General features: G+C 47.6%; 1 protein-coding gene across 1 annotated transcript; it reads right to left on the bottom strand.

The window, feature by feature from the left end:
* On the bottom strand, positions 1-25,155 carry ADAMTS4 (ADAM metallopeptidase with thrombospondin type 1 motif 4). The gene is made up of 9 exons (XM_082242930.1): positions 24,491-25,155; positions 7,877-8,215; positions 7,635-7,767; positions 5,810-5,980; positions 5,412-5,698; positions 5,099-5,285; positions 3,451-3,626; positions 3,019-3,194; positions 1-1,301 (listed from the first exon to the last, which is right to left on the bottom strand). Exons 1-9 carry the CDS (start codon positions 25,103-25,105, stop codon positions 866-868), a joined length of 2,520 nt encoding a protein of 839 aa, XP_082099056.1. The 5' UTR covers positions 25,106-25,155; the 3' UTR covers positions 1-865.
* Between the last annotated feature and the right edge of the window lie 238 nt (positions 25,156-25,393).

Genomic DNA, 25,393 nt, shown 5'->3' with positions numbered 1-25,393 from the left:
ATTGATCACTTCTACCCCTACAAAAAGCTATTCACAAAAAACGAACCCTTCTTCCCGTTCCTCTCAAAGGGGAATTCCAGAACGGGAAGAGCTTATTGCTTTTGTGGACCCTCTCAGGCTGTCCCTCAGGGATGTGTTATCAACATAGTTATCCTAGCTAATTATTTTATGTTCCTATTAAATAATATGGGTATCCAGACCCTACTTTCAGTCCATAGTGAGGAATCAACTCCTCTTACAAGCTACCGTAGAGTTTGACGCTAAAATTTTTTGATTGCCTCAGCAACGGCAAACCCCTTTTTTCTTTTTTTGTGAACACTGCAGTGACCACAGATCAAAGTTCATGAAAGACTGTCTTTGTGGTCACCAGTTCATCTTTGAAGTTCAAAGTCCATTGGCAATAAGAAAACGGTTGGTCAAACAAGGCCAAAGGGGCAAAGTCCAAAGGGCAGCCGCCGGTGGTGGACCAGCCAACAGCACAGGCTTATTAAAGACTCAACAATGTCTACTTTGAGTCCAGGTGGCCTTCCTTTGTTTCTTTCGAGCTATACAACAGTCCGTTGATGTTTTTTTAGGCTTTTTTTGGCAAGACCATCTGTACCACCTCTGGTCACCTCTCTTTTGCAATTTATTTCCTAATGGCTTGGATGCAGAGCTGGTTTACAGGATTTCCCCCATTAGTTTCAGCTCTGGATATTTTCGAGAACGTTTTGTGAAAGGTGGTACTTTCCAGTTCTATATAAGCATAGCTTGAAGATGCTGCCTGCGAAACACTTAAACTTCCTACCTAAGAGAAATTAGGTTGGAATGTGCTAGCTTGTCTCTGTGAATCGAGACATAAATGTCCCAGTACATCTTCTACTGATCATTTGCGGCTGTTTCTGGTCTTCCTCAAAATTTCAAGTATCTGTGCCCTCCGTTTCATCCAGTCTTCTGCCGGTTTCTTGGCTGGTGTGGACCTAGTGGTTGGTTTGGGGACGAAGAAGGTGTATTTGAGACGCGGGGCTCTCTGGTCACTGACAACCAAGGCTTGGATGGTAATGGACTCTTTCAGGGGTCCACGTCCAACAATGGTTTCCATGGCTTTGGTGGCCCCGCTGTACCGTACAGTCAACCCTCCCCCAATGTTAACGTCCACTTCTGAGGGGACCAAGATGTAGTTTCCATTGAGGGCATAGGTTCCATCTTGTCTTTTTAAGGCCAAGTAGACCCCGTCGCTCGTTGAGGATGACCCGCTGTTCTGACGTATTAAAATATTTGTGGCACCTGCTGGAATGGTGACCACGTCGTTGTAGCCGTACCTGGAAGCATAAAACAAAGATTTGAATATAATTTTACCAGTACAAAATACTAGTAGTAGGTCTTATGCCTCGCTTCCACTGAGTGGTACGGTACGGTATGCAATTTTTGCTATTTCCATTGTCAAAAGTTGTAAATGGTACCCTAATTCCGAACCGTACCGTCCCTCTTTTTTGGTACCCTTTCGTTGGGGTATCAAGCACATTAGTACTGTACCAACAGGGTGGAGCAATACTGTTGAGGTACTGTTGAGCTTAGGTACTGTTGGCAGTGGAAACGCAAGCCTGATCAAGGTGTACCATACCGAACCGAACTGAACCGTACTGAACTGTACCGAACTGAACCATACTCAATTGTACCGAACTGAACCGTACTGAACTGTACCGAACTGAACCGTACTCAACTGTACCGAACTGAACCGTACTCAACTGTACCGAACTGAACCGTACTCAACTGTACCGAACTGAACCGTACTCAACTGTACCGAACTGAACCGTACTGAACTGAACCGTACTGAACTGTACCAAACTGAACCGTACTGAACTGTACCGAACTGAACCGTACTGAACTGAACCGTACTGAACTGTACCAAACTGAACCGTACTGAACTGTACCAAACTGAACCGTACTGAACTGTACCGAACTGAACCGTACCGCTCAGTGGAAACGAGGCATAAAAATCCTATTTTACAATTTCTGCTACAAGTCTGCTTGTTTTACAAGTGTCTTCGATTATGGAACGTGAACCACAAAGAACTCTTATACGTGTAAGAGAATATTCTATTTCACATGTGTCAAACAGAATGGCCTAACAGGACATTTCATGTGGCCCTCTCACCTATCCTGAAGCACCCCCGGTCATCTCCCCCCCCACCCAGTGCCATCTTAAGAGCATTATAGGCCCCGGGCAATGCACTGCACTAGGGCCCCGCCTTCACAATCACCCAGGAGAATAAAAATGCAAATTATCTATAAGGCGATATTTATTGGTACAGCAGTGCCAGACTAATGACAGCTTCCAAGTTGGGCGGCTGGGTCCGGTGAACACACACACACGGACGGGAGTCAGACCCAACTTTCCTCTGTGTGCCTGTTCCCGTGAAGGCGGACAGGTATTCCTGCAGTTGTGGGCTCCCCCTCCAGAGCGCTAGTGGCCTGACAGCAGCGCAGGGCAGACAGGCGCTTGTCACCTGCTAAGTTTGGTGGCGGGATGCGGGAATCGGGACTAATGCTTGGCTGAGGCTGGGTCGCTGGACAGGTGGGGCCCTCCTGGCAAGTGGGGCCCCCGGGCAACTGCCCAGAGTGCCCATTCAGTAAGATGGCCCTGCCCCCACCTTGTCTCAGCAGTCAGCAGCAGAGAGGAGGACAGAACTCCTGACATCTGATGTAGTGGGGATGTGAGTTCTGAAGAGAATGGGGGGGGTGCTCTGGACATCTAGTCATACAGACACAACCGGCCATTTCAGGGCAACCATAATGTGGATGTGGCCCACAATGAAATTGAGTTTGACACCCCTGTTCTATATGGACAGCACCAACCAATTTAGATGAGTTCCTGACACTGTATGTCTATGCAAAGACCAGATAAGAGCACAGTAACCAGATACAGGGTCTGCTTCGCCTAACCTCCTCCTTCCCAATATAAACCTATGGCATTTTCCCAGTTGTCCTGACATGGCAACTTTAAATTGGGTGTTTGAAAATCCTGTGGTGTCTCACCGTGGTTTTGTAAATGATCCATAGGTCTTGGTACAGGCAGAGCCGTTGCCACCGCACACCATGCACTTATCGAATTTCTTCTTGGATCCGATAACTCGGTCACAGCCAGAGTGGACGCAGCGTCCCTGTACGCATACAGAAGTGGAGTCCGGAGAGCACGGAGTACCATCTGCCACCTGGAACCAGAAAAAGAAAAACGGGGAAATTTAGTTAGCCGCCCCTTCTACTCACCCCTTGTGCCAGCCCTAGACGGGGCTACAGAACCAACTGTGTCTATGTATCGCACAGCATGGGAGTAGCTATTCCTTTTTTTAGATACAGCTACTGTAAATAAGCTGTGTAAGCACATTGGAAAAATCCATTCTTTATTTTATAGAGTGAGAATTAATTTGTGTTAGCGAAGGAATAGCAGATGTTGGACATGGGACTCACCCGTGGCTCCAGGACATAATAGTAACCCAAAGGACGGGATTGGCAGGTGAGTTTGCACTGGTCTTTCTCTGCAATTCCATTGTAACGGGGAACCCAGTCCATGGGAGATGGGAAACCTTTAAAGAGGTCTGTCCGGTGGTTGTAGATGGCACACTGCTGCTCTCTGTAAGTCATTGCTGTAGGGCGAGAAGGTTATTATACATATTAGTTAACCTTTTTAATGAAGGCCTTTTCATCTATCAATCACTGGACTCGTGTCCTGTTAGACCAGTGTTCTCCAAACTGCGGCCCTGGGGCCAGATGTGCCCTTTTTCCTGCCTTTATTTGGCCATTGGGGAACCTTTCCTCCCACTGATACAAGACACTATTTCTCTCATTGACACCAACAATGGGACATAAGTCCTTCTACTGACACCAATGATGGGGCACTATTTTTCCCATTGATACCAACGATGGGGCACTATTTTTCCCATTGACACCAACGATGGGGCACTATTTTTCTCATGGACACCAACAATGGGGCACTATATTTCCCATTGACACCAACAATGGGGCACTATATTTCCCATTGACACCAACAATGGGGCCCTATTTCTCCCATTGACACCAAAGATGGGGCACTATTTTTCCCACTGACACCAACGATGGGGCACTATTTTTCTCATTGACACCAATGATGGGGCACTATATTTCCCTTTGACACCAACAATGGGGCACTATATTTCTTATTGACACCAACAATGGGGCACCATATTTCCCATTGACACCAACAATGGGGCCCTATTTCTCCCATTGACACCAAAGATGGGGCACTATTTTTCCCATTGATACCAACGATAGGGCACTATTTTTCTCATTGATACCAACGATGTGGCACTATATTTCCCATTGACACCAACAATGGGACTCTATTTCTCCTATTGACACCAAACATGGGGCACTATTTTTCCCATTGACACCAACGATGGGGCACTTTTTTTCTCATTGACACCAATAATAGGCCACTATTTTTCTCATTGAAACCAACGATGGGGCACCATTCCTCCCCCTGACACCGACAATAGGGCACCATTCCTCCCCCTGACACCGACAATAGGGCACCATTCCTCCCCCTGACACCAATAATGGGGCACAGTTCCTTCCACTGACACCAACAATGGGGCACAGTTCCTCCCACTGACACCAACAATGGAGCACGATTCCTCCCACTGACACCAATGATAGGGCACTATTTTCCCCCCTAATACCAAAGATGCATTGTTTACTCCCACTGGCACCAGGGTGGCCACAGTCCAGCCCCCCTGAAGTCTGACGAACAGTAAACTGGCCCTTTGATTAGAGAAATGGAGACCCCTGACTTAGACTTTGACACCAGTAATGATTTTTCACACACTTGCAAGCAGAGAGAAGTCAGTCCCATAGAGGGCAGCACTGAACTTCTCTAGGAGCTCATTCATTGTGAATTTGTCTCTCATTCAATGTACTGAAGCATACATTATATAACGAGAAAAGTTGACTTGTGATTTTTGGTTATCGTGAACTGATCATGGAAAACAGCCCTGGGATAGCAAAAACAAATGGCAGTTCTCCTCTTTTTGGCACGAAGTTCAAAAAACGTTAAAATTGGCTCTGGGTATGTAAAACGTACCATTGCCTGTTGGGCACTCCTGTGTATTGCAAGAGCGGTACTGGGTCCTCTTCCCTTCGCAATACTTCCCACCATTTCTTGGGACTGGCTTGTTGCATTCACGATGGGAGAACTGAACACCACCACCACACGTCCGTGAGCATTCACCGTATGGACCCCATGGACCCCAACCTCCATTCATTGGAGTCTGTAAAAGTAATCATCAAACAATAATTAAAGTTGCAATGTTGTAGCATCTCAAAGGGCTTCTAAAGATTGATAGATGGAACTTCTATCTAACTTTTATATTGTCAACCAAGTACGCCAAACTCACATTGTAGGCCTTCATCTCCACTTTGCTGATGCAACGGCCGTTCATACACGTCTTTCCGACTCCACATTGTGTTCCGTCCGCCCAGGGGAAGTGCTTAGTTTGGCACATGAAGTGTCCATCAATCCTTCCTGTACACCATAGAGAGGAGCAGGGGGTGTGTAGGTTTGGGCAGTGTCGGGATTCGGCACCAAAAGTTAGCTGGCACTGGCGGTCAGAATCGTAGTCGTTTCCAGGGAATGGGACTGGCAGGCGGAGGGGAGCTGAAGGCTTGTCCAAAAGACAGTGACCTGGAGAAGGAAGATACATTGTCAAACTTGGCATTAATGGCTACTTGGAGACTTTAAGATCATAGTAGCCTAAGGGCCAATGTAGTAGACATGGGCTACAAGGTTACCTACCATTGCCGTTGTCCAAGAAGTCAGTGATGAATTTGGCACTGCAGGGTGACCACAATTCTTCTGGATCCACATACGACATAACAGGTGCCATCATATGACGGGTATTGCTGGCCGGGCGGTTGAGTTCAATGCAAGGTTTGGAGTTGTCATGGAGCATGTTGAAGACGTGGCCTGTTGGCAGAAGAAGAGAAGATTGTTGATGCTATTGACTTTTTTATCTATTGGAAGTGGTGCTTATAGGTCTTAGTCTAGCCCAGGGGTGTCAAACTAAATTTTATTGTAGGCTTCTTTAACAGTATGGTTGCCCTCAAAGGGCCAGTAGTATCTGGGGTGTGCAGAGTGCAGGGTTCAGGAGTGCGTTACATGCAGAGTTCAGGAGTGCGCTACGTACAGAGTGCAGAGTTCAGGAGTGCGATACGTGCAGAGTTCAGGATTACAAAATTTACAGGAGTGAGCTATGTACAGAGTGCAGAATTCAGGAGTACGATACGTACAGAGTGCAGAATTCAGGATTACAAAATGTACAGGAGTGAGCTATGTACAGAGTGCAGAATTCAGGAGTATGCTACATACAGAGTTCGGGAGTGCACTACGTACAGAGTACAAAGCTCAGGAGTGTGCTATGTACAGAGTACAAAGTTCAGAAGTGTGCTAAGTACAGAGTGCAGAGTTCAAGATTTTGAAACGTGCAGAGTTCAGGAGTGAGCTGCGTACAGAGTGCAGCAGAGTTCAGGAGTGTGCTACGTACAGAGTGCAGATTTCAGGATTATGAATCCTACAGAGTGCAGAGTTCAGGAGTGCGCTACCTACAGAGTGCAGAGTTCAGGAGAGTGCTGGGTACAGAGTGAAGAGTTCAGGAGTGCGTTACATTCAGAGTGCAGGGTTCAGGATTATGAAACGTACAGAGTTCGTGAGCGCACTACGTACAGACTGAAGAGTTCAAGAGTGCGCTGCATACAGAGTGCAGAGTTCAGGAGTGTGCTGCGTACAGATTTCAGAGTTCAGAAGTGCGTTACGTTCAGAGTGCAGAGTTCAGGATTATGAAACGTGCAGAGTTCAGGAGTGCTCTACGGTTAGAGTGCAGAGTTCAGGAATGCGCTAGATACAGAGTGCAGAGTTCAGGAGTGCATTTCATACAGAGTGCAGAGTTCAGGAGTGCATTACGTTCAGAGTGGAGAGTTCAGGATTACAAATGTACAGGAGTGCGCTACGTACAGAGTGCATAATTCAGGAGTACGCTACATGCAGATTACAGGAGCGCACTACGTACAGAGTGCAAAGTTCAGGAGTGCCCTACGTACAGAGTGTAGAGTTCTGGAGTGGGCTACATACAGAGTGCAGAGCTCAGGATTTTGAAATGTACAGAGTGCAGCAGTCAGGAGTGTGCTGCATACAGAGTGCAGAGTTTAGGATTTTGAAACCTACAGAGTGCAGAGTTCAGAAGTGCACTACATACAGAGTGCAGAGTTCAGGAGTGTGCTGCGTACAGAGTGCAGAATTCAGGAGTGTGATACATTTAGAGTGCAGGGTTCGGGATTATGAAACATACAGAGTGCAGAGTTCTGAAGTTGTGCTAAAAACAGAGTGCAGAATTCAGGAGTGCACTGCGTACAGAGTGTAGCGTTTAGGAATGCGCTACATACAGAGTGCATAGTTCAGGAATGCGCTACATACAGAGTGCATAGTTCAGGAATGCGCTACATACAGAGTGCATAGTTCAGGAATGCGCTACGTACAGAGTGCATAGTTCCAGAGTGCATTACGTTCAGAGTGCAGGCTTCAGATATCTCCATTAAACTGTCAGTTGTTAAGTAGTTTTGCTTACCTAGCTCATGAGCGGCAGTAAAAGCAGACTGCAAACCGTCGTCCTCGACAATGGAACAACTCCTTGATGGATCACAAACTGTACCAACATCAGCCATGCCAAGCGTGTCACATGTGGATACTCCACAAAGATTCTGTCAACAAAAATGCACGTAAGTAATAAATATATACATGTTCTTTAGGAATTAGTACAATCCACTCAAAATCTTGTTAAAATTTTGGGTGCTACGAAAATGTACACACCTGGCGAGTGAAGAGTATGGCCGTGTCAAAATGTTCTGAATCCGAGTCGTTGGGTTTGTTCAGCCCTTTCTGCCACTCACAGAAGTTCCTCAACATCTCAGCAGCATTGGTGGTCATCTTCAGCCCCCCATAGGTGTTGGATTTGTCGGCCCGCCCGATCACTACCAGCCGTGTCACCACCACATTGACCGGGTTCTTCAGGCTTGGGTGGCGAAAAAATTTGGCAGCCGCTGCCATGACGGTCATCAGATACCTCTTGAGGCCTGCTCCGTGGAAGGTGGCCATTTTCTCATCTGCCACGACCAAAGTCTCCACGTAACGGGGCACCGATGCAAAGCGCTGTTGGGGATAAAAGAAGATAATTGTTTAATGAAGTAAAACTAACGTATAATATTATTAAAAAATGTATAGTGATGCATTTGTATATTTAAAAAGGTATGCTCAAGTAATAAAATTGTCTTTTCTAAAATTTTTACGTTGTGTGACTGCTTTATCATGAATAGCGAGGCTTCTATTTTCCATGCCTAAATTTATTTCCCTCTCACATTCCCAACTCTTACATCATATTTCTGCTCATGCTTTGAGAGCCTCAGTCTTGCCCTTAGACGGGTCTCTGTTGCTCAGCCGGTGTTGAATCAAGATTGGGGTTGGAGAAGAATTTAACATGTAGGGATCCAAAAATTTTTTGGAAATGTTCTGGTGATTAGGCATAGACTACTCTCTCTTCCTCATAGTTCCCCATTCATTTCTTTCCAAGGGATTTCCCAAAGGTTTTTCCATCTACATGGAAGGCTATATGGTTCATCCCAGGTAATGTAGTACACAGACCCTTAAACATTCAACTTAACCCTTCAACATGGTGGCCATGGATTAGTTTGGTTTGTTCAGTCCTTTCTGCCACTCACAGAAGTTCCTCAACATCTCAGCAGCATTGGTGGTCATCTTCAGCCCCCCGTAGGTGTTGGACTTGTCGGCCCGCCCGATCACTATCAGCCGTGTCACCACCACATTGACCGGGTTCTTCAGTTTTGGGTGGCAAAAAAATTTGGCAGCAGCTGCCATGACGGTCATCAGATACCTCTTGAGGCCTGCTCCGTGGAAGGTGGCCATTGTCTCATCTGCCACGATGATTAGGCATAGACTACTCTCTCTTCCTCATAGTTCTCCATTAATTTCTTTCCAAGGTATTTCCCAAAGGTTTTTCCATCTACATGGAAGGCTATATGGTTCATCGCAGGTAATGTAGTACACAGACCCTTAAACATTCAACTTAACCCTTCAACATGGTGGCCATGGAGTCGTTTGGTTTGTTCAGTCCTTTCTGCCACTCACAGAAGTTCCTCAACATCTCAGCAGCATTGGTGGTCATCTTCAGCCCCCCGTAGGTGTTGGACTTGTCGGCCCGTCCGATCACTACCAGCCGTGTCACCACCACATTGACCGGGTTCTTCAGGCTTGGGTGGTGAAAAAATTTGGCAGCAGCTGCCATGACGGTCATCAGATACCTCTTGAGGCCTGCTCCGTGGAAGGTGGCCATTGTCTCATCTGCCACGATGATTAGGCATAGACTACTCTCTCTTCCTCATAGTTCTCCATTAATTTCTTTCCAAGAGATTTCCCAAAGGTTTTTCCATTTGGATGGAAGGCTATATGGTTCATCCCAGGTAATGTAGTACACAGACCCTTAAACATTCAACTTAACCCTTCAACATGGTGGCCATTAGAGGTGTCAGTCATGTTACTGTTTTTTTGCATTCTACCAGAACTGGTAATGCCTGGCTAAAATTACATTAAAATGGGTCAAAGGTTGGTTGCAAATTGCCTACAACAATACGCCGAACAGTATGGTTCAGGGGAAGGGGTCGTGTTATGACAGATTCTTATGAAACCCCCTTCACCACACTTCAGGATAAACCTAAAAACAAGCCAACAGAGGCCCCTTGGAGCGCCGTTACCTTGGAATGAGGCCCTGTTTCCCCAGATTCCATTCATAATTCACCTCAGAATATTTTCCGAAGCAGCGAGTTTCCATAATATTTGCCATCCATCATGCTCATACATCCAGCCTAGGTTGGCTTTATCATACGGAGCCTCAAGATAGATTTACATGACAGATCCCTACGGTCCCTGACCTCAGATCATTGTCATCCTTTCTTGGATTAGCATGTCCTGCCTATAGCAGGTGATGACGTCGTATAAGGTCAACTTTTATAGTTACAACAAACTCATTCAGCAAATGTTTCTGCAGAGAGGACCAAGATAATTCTTTTAATATCAAATTGTTTCTTACATATTCATGCAAAAAAAAAAAAAGACTCAACGTTAAAGAGAACCACCAGTCACTTGTGGACTGATGCAAGAATTACCCAATTATAATTGTACTGGATGTCTTATGAACAATGTAGGTGTGTGTGTGTGTGTGTCCCCTTAGGTAAAGAGGATGACTCTGGAGCTGGGAGGCTCAAAGATCCCTGAGATTTGTTACCTCCCCTGTCAATGGCCTGACCTCTTGTGGATAACAAAGCTGTCCCCCAGCTCCTGTGTGCATTTGATAGCACATATTCTATATCTGGTTTGTGCTGTAGACCGCACTGGACTGACTGGATCAGTCGATGGTTGCGGGTGGGTGATTTTATCGGCAAAGAGGAAGAAGCCCCTTTCCAGTGGGTTGTGCCCGACCTTGAATGATGGTGGTGGACCCTCTTGGTGTTTGGGCTGCTACCTTTCCTATACGGCCTTAGGGTTTTTGGACCCTCTTGGGGTTTGGGCTGCTACCTTTCCTATACGGCCTTAGGGTTTTTGGACCCTCTTGGGGTTTGGGCTGCTACCTTTCCTATACGGCCTTAGGGTTTTTGGACCCTCTTGGGGTTTGGGCTGCTACATTTCCTATACGGCCTTAGGGTTTTTGGACCCTCTTGGGGTTTGGGCTGCTACCTTTCCTATACGGCCTTAGGGTTTTTGGACCCTCTTGGGGTTTGGGCTGCTACCTTTCCTATATGGCCTTAGGGTTTTTGGACCCTCTTGGGGTTTGGGCTGCTACCTTTACTATACGGCCTTAGGGTTTTTTTCAGTGAGAAGACTTGGGCAAGATAGAAGAAGCACCCAGTGTCCCTGCATCCCTGTCCCGCACTCTACCATTCTACTTTCCAAAACCTCATAAACAATATATAACTTTGGGAACCTTTCCCATCCAATAGCATGCAGCAACAGCCCATAAAAAGGGGCAGTCCATTCCCCGAAACGTGTGATTATACTTTTAATAGATGTCTTATGAACTGTATGTCAAAGCTGCAGTTTTTCTGGACACCAGGCGCTTCTTCTATCCTACCCAAGATATATTATTTATGTCACTTTAAAGAGAATCAGGAAGATGCAATGGCATCCTCGACAACAAAGTGTGTTGGTGTGAACTGAAGCAATAAGACATAAATAGAATTGCCCTGTCTAATGGGTCTAATCCTCGTAAATTTTGTAATGTTTATTTCCTGTGATTACCAGCTCCATCTAGTGTCCATAATGTGGTATTGAAATACCCGAAAGAGTAAAATACCACATTGTGGCCACTAGATGGAGCTGATGATTATAGGAAGTGAACCTATCATTCAATTAATTCATGAAAGCTATGCAAAAACTTGGAGACATCCACACAGCCAATTTATTTTATAAATAGACCCTTATATATGCCCAACGCTGCCCAGTGGGAATGATGTGATTCGGGAATGGTTATGATCCCTCAAGGGTTTGCGTCTCATCAGGTGGACTTCCCTTCACTTCCTTCCCCAGAGAAACAGCAGTAAGTAAGAGGAGATCTCTCTAAAGTGAGAGGATATCCCTTCAGAGACAGGTGACAGTAAAACAGTTGTACCCACTGGAGATCTCCCTTCGATTCCTGCTCCGGTGACAACTCAAAAATGTTGGATTTGCCATCACTTTCTGTACCGGAGACCATGGTCACCAGGACAAATGGATAAATAGAGAGGGTAAATGCTGAGTTTGGTAGTTCAAAAACAACAGCTGGTCAAATACGAGAGAGCCCCAAAGGCTGGGAAGACTCCATTTTCCACATGGAAAGAGTTAAGGCAGACAGAAGGCAGACACTTAGAAAGCGAAGATGAGGAACACAATGTTGCAATTCCGTAGCTATGACTTATGAGTACGGAGATGTCTTAATCCTAAGACTTGGAAAGAGGGGAGGGAGGCCCTGGGTCTGGCGTTTACATTGCCGTATATACAACGGTTACATCACTGCTGACGATCCACCATCATCCATCACCTCTCAAATACCCAAACAATCGCGTGTGGCTCTCCTAAGCTCATCCCAATTTTTTCTTCCCGTCTATGACAGCTCTCTGGAACGTCATCCTTTTGCTAAATTTGGTTCTCTAAAGCCTTGCGCAAATTCAATATTAATGTCCTGTCCTCAGCGTGCATTGCATAAACACTGCCTAATGTGCAATAACGCACATGTGTGTGGGCAGCCCAGAACGGGATGTACTTTGTCAACCGTCCCGCGCAATACCCCAACAAGAAAAACATTGATCTAGATTGGTGGATCGCTGTCAATCTCCTTTAAATTGTATCTAGAAGGGTCCCCTATGTCAACTCTATATAAGGTAATGGGGCGATTAATAGCGTTCCACCGTTACCACGAAGAGGGGTGACTCGTACGAGGATAGAGAACTGGGGGGAAGGCAATTAAAAGAGATTCAACCACAAGAAATGTTCCAGATTTCCCCAAAAGATCTATCTGAGCCCCATGATCATCTGTAGTCCATTGGTTGGGTTCCAAGGCTACAGACCTTTGGCAGACACCTCCCATTCCCATCTACAGACACCCATCCATGTACAGTTTGTTTCCAAAATGTTTCAAGGGTTGTCCACCCTTGCTTTGTAGCCTGGGTATCCAACTGATGGCCCATGCTTGGATCCAATATTTGAGATGGTGGGCTACGAGTTTGCACCTAAATGAGTCATGAAACAGCTTGTAGGGTAACAAACAAATAAGGACTGAGGAATGATAACTTCTAAGGTCCATTTTTTGGCTCCCAAGGATACAGAGCTTGGGCCATCAGTTGGGTACCAAGGCTACAAAGCAAGGGTGGACACCTCCCCATCCATTGTTTGCAAGACACGTGCCCATTTACAGACACCCATCTATGTACATTTTTCTTCTAAAGCTTTTTAATGTTTCTGTAACAGTTATCCAAAAATTTAGTGAAGGCAGTTGGTGGACCAAGAGCATTGGCCTTCAGTTGGATACCAAGGCTACAAAGCAAGGGTGGAAACCTCCCCTTCCATTGTTGGCAAGACACATGCCCATTTACAGGCACCCATCCATCTACATTTTTTCTTCCAAAGCTTTTTGACGGTTTCTGTAACAGCGATTCGAAAATTTAGTGAAGGCAGTTGGTGGACTGAGAGCATGGGCCATCAGTTGGATACCAAGGCTACAAAACAAGGTTGAACACCTCCCCATCCATTGTTGGTAAGACTCGTGCCCATCTACAGGCACCCATTCATCTACATTTTGCTTCCAAAGCTTTTAGAGGGTTTCTGTAATAGTGATCTGAAAATTTAGCGAAGGCAGTTGGTGGACTGGGAGTATGGGCCATCAGTTGGATACCAAGGCTACAAAGCAAGGGTGGACACCTCCCAGTCCATTGTTGGCAAGACACGTGCCCATCTACAGGCACCCATCCATCTACATTTTGCTTCCAAAGCTTTTAGAGGGTTTCTGTAATAGTGATCTGAAAATTTAGTGAAAGCAGATGGTGGACCAAGAGCGTTGGCCATCAGCTGGGTACCAAGTCTACAGATCAAGGGTGGATACCTCCCCATCCATTGTTGGCAAGACACATGCCCATCTACAGGCACCCATCCATCTACATTTTGCTTCCAAAGCTTTTAGAGGGTTTCTGTAATAGTGATTTGAAAATTTAGTGAAAGCAGATGGTGGACCAAGAGCGTTGGCCATCAGTTGGGTACCAAGGCTACAGAGCAAGGGTGGACACCTCCCCGTTCATTGTTGGCAAGACACGTGCCCATCTACAGACACCTATCTACATTTTGCTTCCAAAGCTTTTTGAGGGTTTCTGTAACAAGGATATGAACATTTAGTGAAGACAGATGGTGGACCAAGTCCATCAGTTGGGTACCAAGGCTACAGAGCAAGGGTGGACGATCCCCCCTCCAATGTTTGCAGACACGTGGTCTGTATTTCACTTCCAAAATCTTTTGAGAGTTTCTGTAACAGAGATCTGATAATTAGATTAAGACCAATGGTGGACCAAGAGGAATGATTATCAAAAAGGCTTTTAGGGTAACAAATGGATCAAGTTATTATCAAAAGATATTTCCACCGGACATATGGTGTATGTGAGCGCGTACGTATTCCGGGGGGGTGGTCACATCGGTCACACTCACACATTTGCGGTGAAAAAAAAGACTTTTTCTCCTAATGAAGGACCCTTCCGCTCGTATAAAAGGAAAAAAGAAAAACCTTGTCCTGAATATCGCCGCGCTTTGATGATCCGACGTGAGATAGCCGCCCGCGTACGAGACACAGAACACAGGTCTCATTTTTTTTAAAAAGGGCCCGGAGTCGCCGGGCAGGAAGATCTTATCGGCGTGCTACAGTTACAAAGACAAGAGGAGTAACATGGGCTTCACTTCCTCTCCGCCCCGCTCCCATTTCCTGGGGGGTATCGCTCCCCCCCCCCCACCATCAGCCCGCATTGTCGCTCATCACAGGATTTCACGGCTGAATGGCCTGGATGGCGTTGGCCTATTGAGCGCTGCGCGGTAACCTTAGCCCGGCACAGAGGACAAAGAAAACATTCATTCATTGTCTGGGGGTGGGGGGCAGACGGAGCCGGCGGAACATGGAGCCTCTTGTTTGGACCCTTCCAGTGCTCGCTGGCAGTCGTCCACGGGGAAGGTTGTTGATGGTCTTCCTCGCCGGTTGGCCAGCGCCGGGGCACACTTGTGTTAACCCGCGCCTCGCCAAAGTCGCTTCATGCCAAGTGTGGTTCGTGGGTTTTAATTGTGCCGTGCGGTGATTGTGTGCTGTCAGTGCGAGGCTTTGGCGATTGCGCGCTGTCAGTGCCAGGCTATGGTGATTGTGCGCTGTCAATGCCAGGCTATGGTGATTGTGCGCTGTCAGTGCGAGGTTATGGTGATTGTGCGCTGTCAGTGCGAGGGTTTGGTGATTGTGTGCTGTCAGTGCGAGGTTATGGTGATTGTGCGCTGTCAGTGCCAGGCTATGGTGATTGTGCGCTGTCAGTGCCAGGCTATGGTGATTGTGCGCTGTCAGTGCGAGGTTATGGTGATTGTGCGCTGTCAGTGCGAGGGTTTGGTGATTGTGCGCTGTCAGTGCGAGGTTATGGTGATTGTGCGCTGTCAGTGCGAGGGTTTGGTGATTGTGTGCTGTCAGTGCCAGGCTATGGTGATTGTGCGCTGTCAGTGCCAGGCTATGGTGATTGTGCGCTGTCAGTGCCAGGCTATGGTGATTGTGTGCTGTCAGTGCCAGGCTATGGTGATTGTGCGCTGTCAGTGAGAGGCTATGGCGATTGTGCGCTGTCAGTGAGAGGCTATGGCGATTGTGCGCTGTCAGTGCGAGGTTATGGTGATTGTGCGCTGTCAGTGCCAGGCTATGGCGATTGTGCGCTGCCAGTGTGAGGCTATGGCGATTGTGCGCTGTCAGTGCAAGGCTATGGCGATTGTGCGCTGTCAGTGCCAGGCTACGGTGATTGTGCGCTGTCAGTGCAAGGCTAAGGTGATTGTGCGCTGTCAGTGCGAGGCTATGGCGATTGTGCGCTGTCAGTGTGAGGCTATGACGATTGTGCGCTGTCAGTCTGAGGCTTTGGTGATTGTGCGCTGTCAATGCCAGGCTATGGTGATTGTGCGCTGTCAGTGCGAGGCTATGGTGATTGTGCGCTGTCAGTGTGAGGCTATGACGATTGTGCGCTGTCAGTCCGAGGCTTTGGTGATTGTGTGCTGTCAGTGCCAGGCTATGGTGATTGTGCGCTGTCAGTGTGAGGCTATGAGTCAGGGGTGACCAGCCTGGAAACGGGTTCTTCTAGGACTATCAGAGCCGATCTCAGCAGCCCTTATAGTTTACCGTTAACACTTCACACTGCTGCGACCCCACTGCTGTGCGATTTTAATGCAACTTCAGGAGTCTATGGCACTCGAGTCGCATCAGATGCAAGAACCTTTTAAAAAGTGTCTGTGACTTGAGTCGCATTGATTGGACCTCTGACAGAGCTATCAATGAGGCTTCAATCCATCACCTGGAGCCATCACCTATGCCTCAATCCACGTCCCGCCGCTCTCATAGAAACCCATTACTTTCCGGATATCACATTTCCAGATTCAAAGGGGGGGGGGGGGGCGGAAGACGACTCCTTATAAACTTTTACGGGTTTCCATAAAAGGTGAACATCTGCCAATCTGCAGCGAAGCCGCGGAACCCGCAACCATCGCCGAAAAACACGTAACAGCAAATTGTATCATTCTTCCCATGAAAAGCCGTTTTATATTTCAGGCGATGGCCAGAAAGCCTGACGGGGGCGCCACAATCTGAGCGCGAAATCAGGAATCCCGCTGATACCACCCAGAAATATGGACCCTCCCCCATCACCCCAAACCAGGGGGGTCCCCAAACTTTCTATATAAGGGCTTCAGACTTGGAATAAACAATGCCCCATCATTGGTGTCAGTGGGAGGAATAGTACTCCATCATTGGTGTCAGTGGGAGGAATAGTGCCCCATCATTGGTGTCAGTGGGAGGAATAGTGCCCCATCATTGGTATTAGTGGGAGGAATAGTGCCCCATCATTGGTGTCAGTGGGAGGAATAGTGCCCCATCATTGGTGTCAGTGGGAGGAATAATGGCCCATCATTGGTGTCAGTGGGGGAAATAGTGCCCCATCATTCGTGTCAGTGGGAGGAATAGTGTCCCATCATTGGTGTCAGTGGGGGGAATAGTGCCCCATCATTGGTGTCAGTGGAAGGAATAGTGCCCCATCATTGGTGTCAGTGGGAGGAATAGTGCCCCATCATTGGTGTCAGTGGGGGAATAGTGTCCCATCATTGGTGTCAGTGGGAGGAATAGTGCCCCATCATTGGTGTCAGTGGGAGGAATAGTGTCCCATCATTGGTGTCAGTGGGAGGAATAGTGCCCCATCATTGGTGTCAGTGGGAGGAATAGTGTTCCATCATTGGTGTCAGTGGGATGAATAGTGCCCCATCATTGGTGTCAGTGGGAGGAATTGGGATAGAAAAGATCCCTCTGGGGGATGGAACGCACATAATCCGCCCTTGTAAATGAGCCCCAAGTCAGCGTACGGGTGCAGGGCGCCCAGCAGTGCGTCACGTGACCAATTTTAAGGACATTCAGGTGCATCGGCAGCCATTATTTTTAATGTCTTATTGCAATGCGCGTTAACACGCGGCATAACACGCGTGCGTTGCTGTCACTGTCCCAGACGGGGATCAACGTTTTTCCGAAAGCGAAGTCGGCGTTGGATTATGCGGCCGCGTTTTGGGGGGGGGCGGGGGGGGGGATGTCGGCGGTGTAATCGAGGCTTTCCGATTCCGCTGAGATGGAAAAAGTGCGTGGCGGCGCCCCGCCGGAAAATTGATGACTGGAGGAAAATGGGTTTGTGGTAAAGGCATTAACCAATACAACCTTGACATTCCTTGGCTGCGGCTCAGAGGAGCTCCGGACAACGTCACTTTTCCATCTTCAGCCCCCACACGCGGCCCAGACACAAACCGGTGGGAGACATCAATGGCCCCGCGAGCCGACTTTAATTCCTTCCACGCTTGAGTGGGCCGCCTGCGCCGCGCATCCTTCCGGCTCCCGAGTTTATTGAGGCTTTCTCTGTTTTTTACTTTGCAGAAAACTTTTCCAGACCCAATCGAAGTTCCAGGAGAGAAGCAGCAGCACCCGGGGAGCCTCAGTGCACCCCTTCCCCCGCAATCTACGCTGCCTATGTGATTGGCTCAGTGATCTCTGTACAGCGCTGCGGTATATGTCAGAGCTATATAAATATATAATAATAATAGTGTGTGACTGTGGGGGGAGGAGACATTAGAGTGTAAGCTCCTCTGGTACAGAGACTGATGTGACTGTGGAGGAGGGGACATTAGAGTGTAAGCTCCTCTGGTACAGAGAATGATGTGACTGTGGGGGAGGGGACATTAGAGTGTAAGCTCCTCTGATACAGAGACTGATGTGACTGTGGGGGAGGGGACATTAGAGTGTAAGCTCCTTTGGTACAGAGACTGATATGACCATGGGGAGGGGACATTAGAGTGTAAGCTCCTCTGGTAAAGAGACTGATGTGACTGTGGGGGGAGGGGACATTAGAGTGTAAGCTCCTCTGGTACAGAGACTGATGTGACTATGGGGGAGGAGACATTAGAGTGTAAGCTCCTCTGGTACAGAGACTGATGTGACTGTGGGGGCGGAGACATTAGAGTGTAAGCTCCTTTGGTACAGAGACTGATATGACCGTGGGGAGGGGACATTAGAGTGTAAGCTCCTCTGGTACAGAGACTGATGTGACTGTGGGGGGAGGGGACATTAGAGTGTAAGCTCCTCTGGTACAGAGACTGATGTGACTATGGGGGGAGGAGACATTAGAGTGTAAGCTCCTCTGGTACAGAGACTGATGTGACTATGGGGGGAGGGGACATTAGAGTGTAAGCTCCTCTGATACAGAGACTGATGTGACCGTGGGGGAGGGGACATTAGAGTGTAAGCTCCTCTGGTACAGAGACTGATGTGACTATGGGGGAGGAGACATTAGAGTGTAAGCTCCTCTGGTACAGAGACTGATGTGACTGTGGGGGAGGGGACATTAGAGTGTAAGCTCATCTGGTACAGAGAGTGATGTGACTGTGGGGGAGGGGACATTAGAGTGTAAGCTCATCTGGTACAGAGAGTGATGTGACTGGCTCAGTGTTCTCTGAGCTATATAAATGTATAATAATAATAATAATAGTGTGTGACTATGAGAGGGACATTAGAGTGTAAGCTCCTCTGGTGAATTGATTTGGGTTCTCTGTACAGCACTGCGGTATATGTCAGAGCTATATCAGCGTATAATATGATTATGATGACTCTGGTATAACATTACGTCGCAAGCTCTTTCTAAATCCGCGATTATTCGGAAGACGCGCGCCTTATCTGCATTCCCGGTTGCCGATCCCTTCCTAATTCATACAGCAAGTACACCTGTACCGGCTTAGCGGCGATGTTTGCCGTGGCACGGGGCCGCCAACAGGCTGGCGTGGAAAGTGCGGTCGGGATCCAACCCGAACAAAGCGCGACCAAAACATGGCAGCCGTCCACCCTTCCCACGCCAAGACTTCGCCGGATACTTTCAGCGCAGGATTGTCGTTCCTTTTTTTTTTTTTTTACAAAGTTCAAAGCGGATTCCGTGCGTCTGTCTCCTCAATGTTCCCCGTCAGGAATGTCGGACAGGTCGGGGCAGGAGAAGACGGCTTTATAATTTAGTCGCCGGTAAAGAACCTTTACAGCGTTACCTGACATTCACCGAGACATTCACCGAGACATTCACCGAGATATTCACTGAGACATTCACCGAGACATTCACTGAGACATTCACTGAGACATTCACCGAGACATTCACCGAGACATTCACCGAGACGCCTTTCTGCGCAGGGGGGGACATAGCTGATGATGGAGGTACTTGGCTATGTAGCATGCGGTCCGCTATTCTAGGCTGAGAGAGGCTGGTGGGAATTGTCTATGACATCAACGGACAGGACGTCATCATTGCGAGTGCCTCGCTCTGACCCCGCATGAGCTGTGTGGTCCGTGAGCATGATAAACATGGAAGACCTGACTATGGGTACCTATACTAGACCGCATCTCATAATGGGCACAGCGGGTGTACAGACCCGGGAACTCAGCACAGGGATGGTGGGAACCCCTCATAATGGGCACAGGAATGGTGAGAACCCCTCATAATGGGCACAGGGATGGTGGGAACCCCTCATAATGGGCACAGGGATGGTGGGAACCCCTCATAAGGGGCACAGCGGGTGTACAGACCTGGGAACTCAGCACAGGGATGGTGGGAACCCCTCATAATGAGCACAGCGGGTGTACAGACCCGGGAACTCAGCACAGGGATGGTGGGAGCCCCTCATAATGGGCACAGCGGGTGTACAGACCCGGGGAACTCAGCACAGGGATGTGGGAACCCCTCATAATGAGCACAGCGGGTGTACAGACCCCGGAACTCAGCATAGGGATGGTGGGAACCCCTCATAATGGGCACAGCGGGTGTACAGACCCGGGAACTCAGCACAGGGATGGTGGAAACCCCTCATAATGGGCACAGCGGGGGTACAGACCCGGGAACTCAGCACAGGGATGGTGAGAACCCCTCATAATGGGCACAGCGGGGGTACAGACCCGGGAACTCAGCACAGGGATGGGGGGAACCCCTCATAATGGGCACAGCGGGGGTACAGACCCGGGAACTCAGCACAGGGATGGTGAGAACCCCTCATAATGGGTACAGCGGGTGTACAGACCCGGGAACTCAGCACAGGGATGGTGGGAACCCCTCATAATGGGCACAGCGGGTGTACAGACCCCGGAACTCAGCATAGGGATGGTGGGAACCCCTCATAATGGGCACAGCGGGTGTACAGACCCGGGAACTCAGCACAGGGATGGTGGGAACCCCTCATAATGGGCACAGCTGGTGTACAGACCCGGGAACTCAGAATTATTGGGGGTTTAACTCTGCAGCTTCCACCAAACATGGATAATAAGTTGCCGACATTCAGAGGAAACAAATACAGACACCCCCATGGAATGAATTAGATCAGGATGGTTGGCCACAAAGGCAGCTGCTTTAGGTACAGGAAAATCTTGGGTCACCAACTTATCCTTTAGAAGTTTGTGGCATTTATTCAGCCTCCGCCCATCCATCTCCGGCTCTTCCCCCTCTGCAGTCTCTGGCAAGAGCAGAGTGGACATGGTGGTCTTACCAACTGTACTAACAAAGCTTCATGATGTCATGAGGGGGGGCGTGGCCCTGGCTTAAAAAATTGGCCAATGTCTCCAAAATGTTTTTTGGGCGTGCAGCCCATTGGTCAAAACAAGGTCATTCCTAGAGATGGTGCCACGCTGGTGCCCGGCTAGTGTTGGCCAGACACGTGCTGCTGAACGCACTAAACTCTTCAGAAGGGTGCAAGGGGCGTGGTCACGCCACATCGGATTTCCCACCTGGCCAATCATAAAATCTTTAACATGGGCGGCCAATGGGACCACCAATGACACCATGACTGTTGGTAGGAACAGCTGCAACCCTAACAAGGCTCTATTCCCACTTGTGCGATTTGTTATGCGACTTTAGACACTAAAGTCGCATGACACGTCACATCCCATGTTTTACAATGACAACCATTCAAATATGTGTGACTTGAAGTCACAGCGACTTTAAAAAGGTTCTGCATTAATATGAGTTCAACTTTCATGCGGCTTGAGGGCCATAGACTTCAATGTAAAAGTTAAAAGTTGCATGAAAGTCGCACTTGAATGTTATACATAGGACAGTTGTGCAACAGCTGTCCATTATCGTTGGTTAAAGCCAAAGTCGCATCCAAGTTGCACCCATCCAAAGTTGTATAAGGCTCCATTCAGACTTGTAGGACTCCAACGTTGCATGACTTGGGAATGCAACTTTGGATGGCTAAAACTTGGATGCGACTTTGACTTTGATCAATGATAATGGGCAACTATCTCATGTATAGCATTCACGTGAAACTTTCATGCGACTTGAGTGCCATAGACTGCAATGTAAACCCTCAAAGGTTGCATGAAAGTCGCACTTGAATGCTATACATGCGACAGTTGCCCATTATCATTGATCAAAGACAAAGTCGCATCCAAGTTGGACCCATCCAAAGTTGCATTCCGAAGTCATGCAACCTTGGAGTCTTATAAGTGTGAATGGAGCCTTATACAACTTTGGATGGGTGCAACTTGGATGCGACTTTGGCTTTGACCAACATTAATGGACAGCTGTTGCACAACTGTCCCATGTATAACATTCAAGTGCAACTTTCATGCAACTTTTGACTTTTACATTGAAGTCTGTGGCCCTCAGGTCGCATGAAAGTTGGACCAAATTAGTGCAGAACCTTTTTAAAGTCGCTGTGACTTTAACTTTGATGCAACTTTGACTCTACTTTGGATGGGTGCGACTTGGATGCAACTTGGATGCAACTTTGGATTTGTCCAACGATAACGGACAACTGTTCCATGTATAACATTCATGTGCGACTTTCATGCAAATTTTACATTGAAGTCTATGGCCCTCAAGTCGCATGAAAGTTGGACCAAATTAGTGCAGAACCTTTTTTAAGTCGCTGTGGCTTTAATTTTGGTGCAACTTTGATGCTACTTTGGATGGGTGGGACTTGAATGCGACTTTGGCTTTGAGCAACAATAATGGACAACTATTACACAACTGTCCCATGTATAACATTCAGGTGCAACTTTCATGCGACTTTTGAGGGTTTACATTGAAGAATGTGGTCCCTCAAGTCGCATGAAAGTTTGACCAGAGTATTGTATGAGCTACTCTGAAGTCGCTGCAACTTTAATTCATACATATATAAAAGGGTTATCATTGGGAAAACACTGGGAACGAATTGTCATGCAACTTTGATGTCCAAAGTCGCATGACAAGTTGCACAAGTGTGAATGGAGCCTTATACAACTTTGACACAATTTTGGATGGGTGCAGCTTGGATGCGACTTTGGCTTTGATCAACGATAATGGACAGCTGTTGCACAACTGTCCCATGTATTACATTCAGGTGCAACTTTCATACGACTTTTGACTTTTACATTGAAGTCTATGGCCCTCAAGTCACATGAAAATTGGACCAAATTAGTGCAGAACCTTTCTAAAGTCGCTGTGACTTTAATTTTGGTGCAACTTTGATGCTACTTTGGATTGGTGCGACTTGGATACGACTTAGCCTTTGACCAATGACACGTGACAACTGTTGCACAACTGTCTCACTTTATACCATTCAGGTGCAACTTTCATGCAACTTTTGACTTTTACATTGAAGTCTATGGCCCTCAAGTCACATGAAAGTCAGACCAAAGTGGTGCATGAACTACTTTGAAGTCGCTGCGACTGTAAGTCGCATAGATATGAACGGTACACATTAGAAAACATGGGGTGCGACTTGTCATGTGACTTTGAGGTCCAAAGTCGCATGACAAGTCTATAACACATGGGATGTGACTTGTGCAACTTTAGTGTCCGAAGTGGCTTGACAAAGTCGCACAAGCGTGAATGGAGCCTACAAAACATGGGAAGTCACTTGTTGTGCGACTTTAGTATCCAAAGTGGCATTACAAGTTGCACAAGCGTGAATGGAGCCTACAAAACATGGGATATCACTTGTTGTGCGACTTTAGTGTCCAACTTGGCATGACAAATTCGCACAAGCGTGAATGGAGCCTACAAAACATGGGAAGTCACTTGTTGTGCGACTTTAGTGTCCAAAGTGGCATTACAAGTCGCACAAGCGTGAATGGAGCCTACAAAACATGGGATATCACTTGTTGTGCGACTTTAGTATCCAAAGTGGCATTACAAGTCGCAGAAGCGTGAATGGAGCCTACAAAACATGGGATATCACTTGCTGTGCGACTTTAGTATCCAAAGTGGCATTACAAGTCGCACAAGCGTAAATGGAGCCTACAAAACATGGGATATCACTTGTTGTGCGACTTTAGTGTCCAAAGTGGCATGAGAAAGTCGCACAATCTTGAATGGAGCCTATAAAACATGGAATGTGAATTGTTGTGCGACTTTAGTATCCAAAGTTGCATGACAAGTTGCACAAGTGTGAATGGAGCCGCATACAACAATAAAATACAAGTGTTCTTCTACAACGGGGGTCTCAAACTGGTGGTCCTCCAGCTGTTGGAGGACTAAAAGTCCCATGAGGCATTGCAAGGCCGACAGTTACAAGCATGACTCCCATAGGCAGAGGCATGATGCGACTTGTAGTTCCCCAACAGCTGGAGGGCCACCGGTTTAAGACCCCTGTTCTAAAAGTTTCCGCACTTTTTTTTCACTCTATTATATATATAAAAGTGCGGAAAAGTTTAGAAGACCCTCGTAGAACGTGACCAGCTACTTCTAAAGATGGAAGTTCAAAGGTCCAATGGCCCTCGTAAGGGGTTCTTTACTGTAAGAGCGGTAAGGATGTGGAATTCTCTTCCACAAGCAGTGGTATCAGCAGGGAGCATCGATAGTTTCAAAAAACTATTAGATGGGCACCTTAAAGACCACAACATACAGGGGTATACAATGTACAACATACAGGGGCATACAATGTACAACATACAGGGGTATACAATGTACAACATACAGGGGTATACAATGTACAACATACAGGGGTATACAATGTACAACATACAGGGGTATACAATGTACGGTTAACAGCAAACACACACACATCATAGGTTTAACTGGATGGACGGATGTCTTTTTTCAACCTCACTAACTATGTAACTATGTAACTATGTCTTACCTTGGATCTTTTGGATGACGCCATCTTCTTTGTGCCGTAACCATTGCTGCCGTCGGCGTCTCCCGACACCCGCATAGAAACCTGCGGCCCCACGTTGCACATAGGCCCGTTGCCCTTCTCCGGCACCTTCCTCCGGATGACGTGTGCCCCCGTGCCCTCGGCACTGTTCTGCCCGCCTCCTTCCAGCGGCTGGATGTGGTACTCGGACCCCCTGTACTGGAGCACCCCCAGCAGCGAGGCGCCGTTGTAGTTCACCGCCGCGATAGACTCCGGGTCGGAATTGACGGCCCCCGTGAAGTAGCTTCCGGATTCGGCAAGGCCGCTGGCGTCCGACTGCCCGTTCCTGCCCAAGTACTGCACCGTCAGGTCCTCGGAGAGAAAGCTGGGGTCCCTCTCCAGATCCAGGACCAGCTCTTCTCCAAAAGCGCGGAAACGGAACTTCAGGTGGTTCTCCGAGGAGCCCTCGTCCCCGGGAAAGTCCTGGCGGAAGCTGGAGTTCTGCTTTTCCGGAAACACAATCTCCTCCTTGTAGCCAGTTGGGGATCTTTCTCCAAAAGCCAGCACCACGTGCACCCAGGCTGCAGCAAAAACACTGAGGACCTCCCAACAGGTCATCTTCCTTTCCTCGCTTGTCTTCGGAGATGAGGATGGAACTTTTTTGCAACCTTCAAAGTTGTGCAAAAAAATTTACAAAGTTGCAAGTTGTAACTAAATTAGGTAAATGTTCTTGAGAACGTTGCGATGTTCTTCAAAGAAGAAAAATTGAAGGCTTACGAAAATGTTCTACCTTTCAAAAGTCCGTCTTTCTAGGAATCAAAACTTGTTTTGTTAAACTTCTTTATGAAAAACTTCTTGAAAATGATAAAAATTTAAAAAATAATAAAGTTGCTTTTTAGAAAAATA

The sequence above is a fragment of the Pelophylax lessonae genome (genome assembly GCF_965119305.1).
Source record: "Pelophylax lessonae genome assembly, chromosome: 13".
NCBI classification, from domain to species: Eukaryota; Metazoa; Chordata; class Amphibia; order Anura; family Ranidae; genus Pelophylax; species Pelophylax lessonae.
The sequence above is the reverse complement of the archived record's forward strand: the minus strand, read 5'-3'. Positions and strand labels throughout refer to the sequence as shown.

What these genes read in the sequence shown, in the direction of transcription:
- ADAMTS4 (XM_082242930.1), bottom strand. Translation starts at nt 25,105, where the DNA reads ATGACCTGTTGGGAGGTCCTCAGTGTTTTTGCTGCAGCCTGGGTGCAC. An exon ending in GGAGTGCCCAACAGGCAATG is followed by an intron (nt 3,627 to 5,098) that starts GTACGTTTTACA and finishes CTCGCCCTACAG; the next exon opens with CAATGACTTACAGAGAGCAG. An exon ending in GGATCATTTACAAAACCACG is followed by an intron (nt 1,302 to 3,018) that starts GTGAGACACCAC and finishes TTATGCTTCCAG; the next exon opens with GTACGGCTACAACGACGTGG.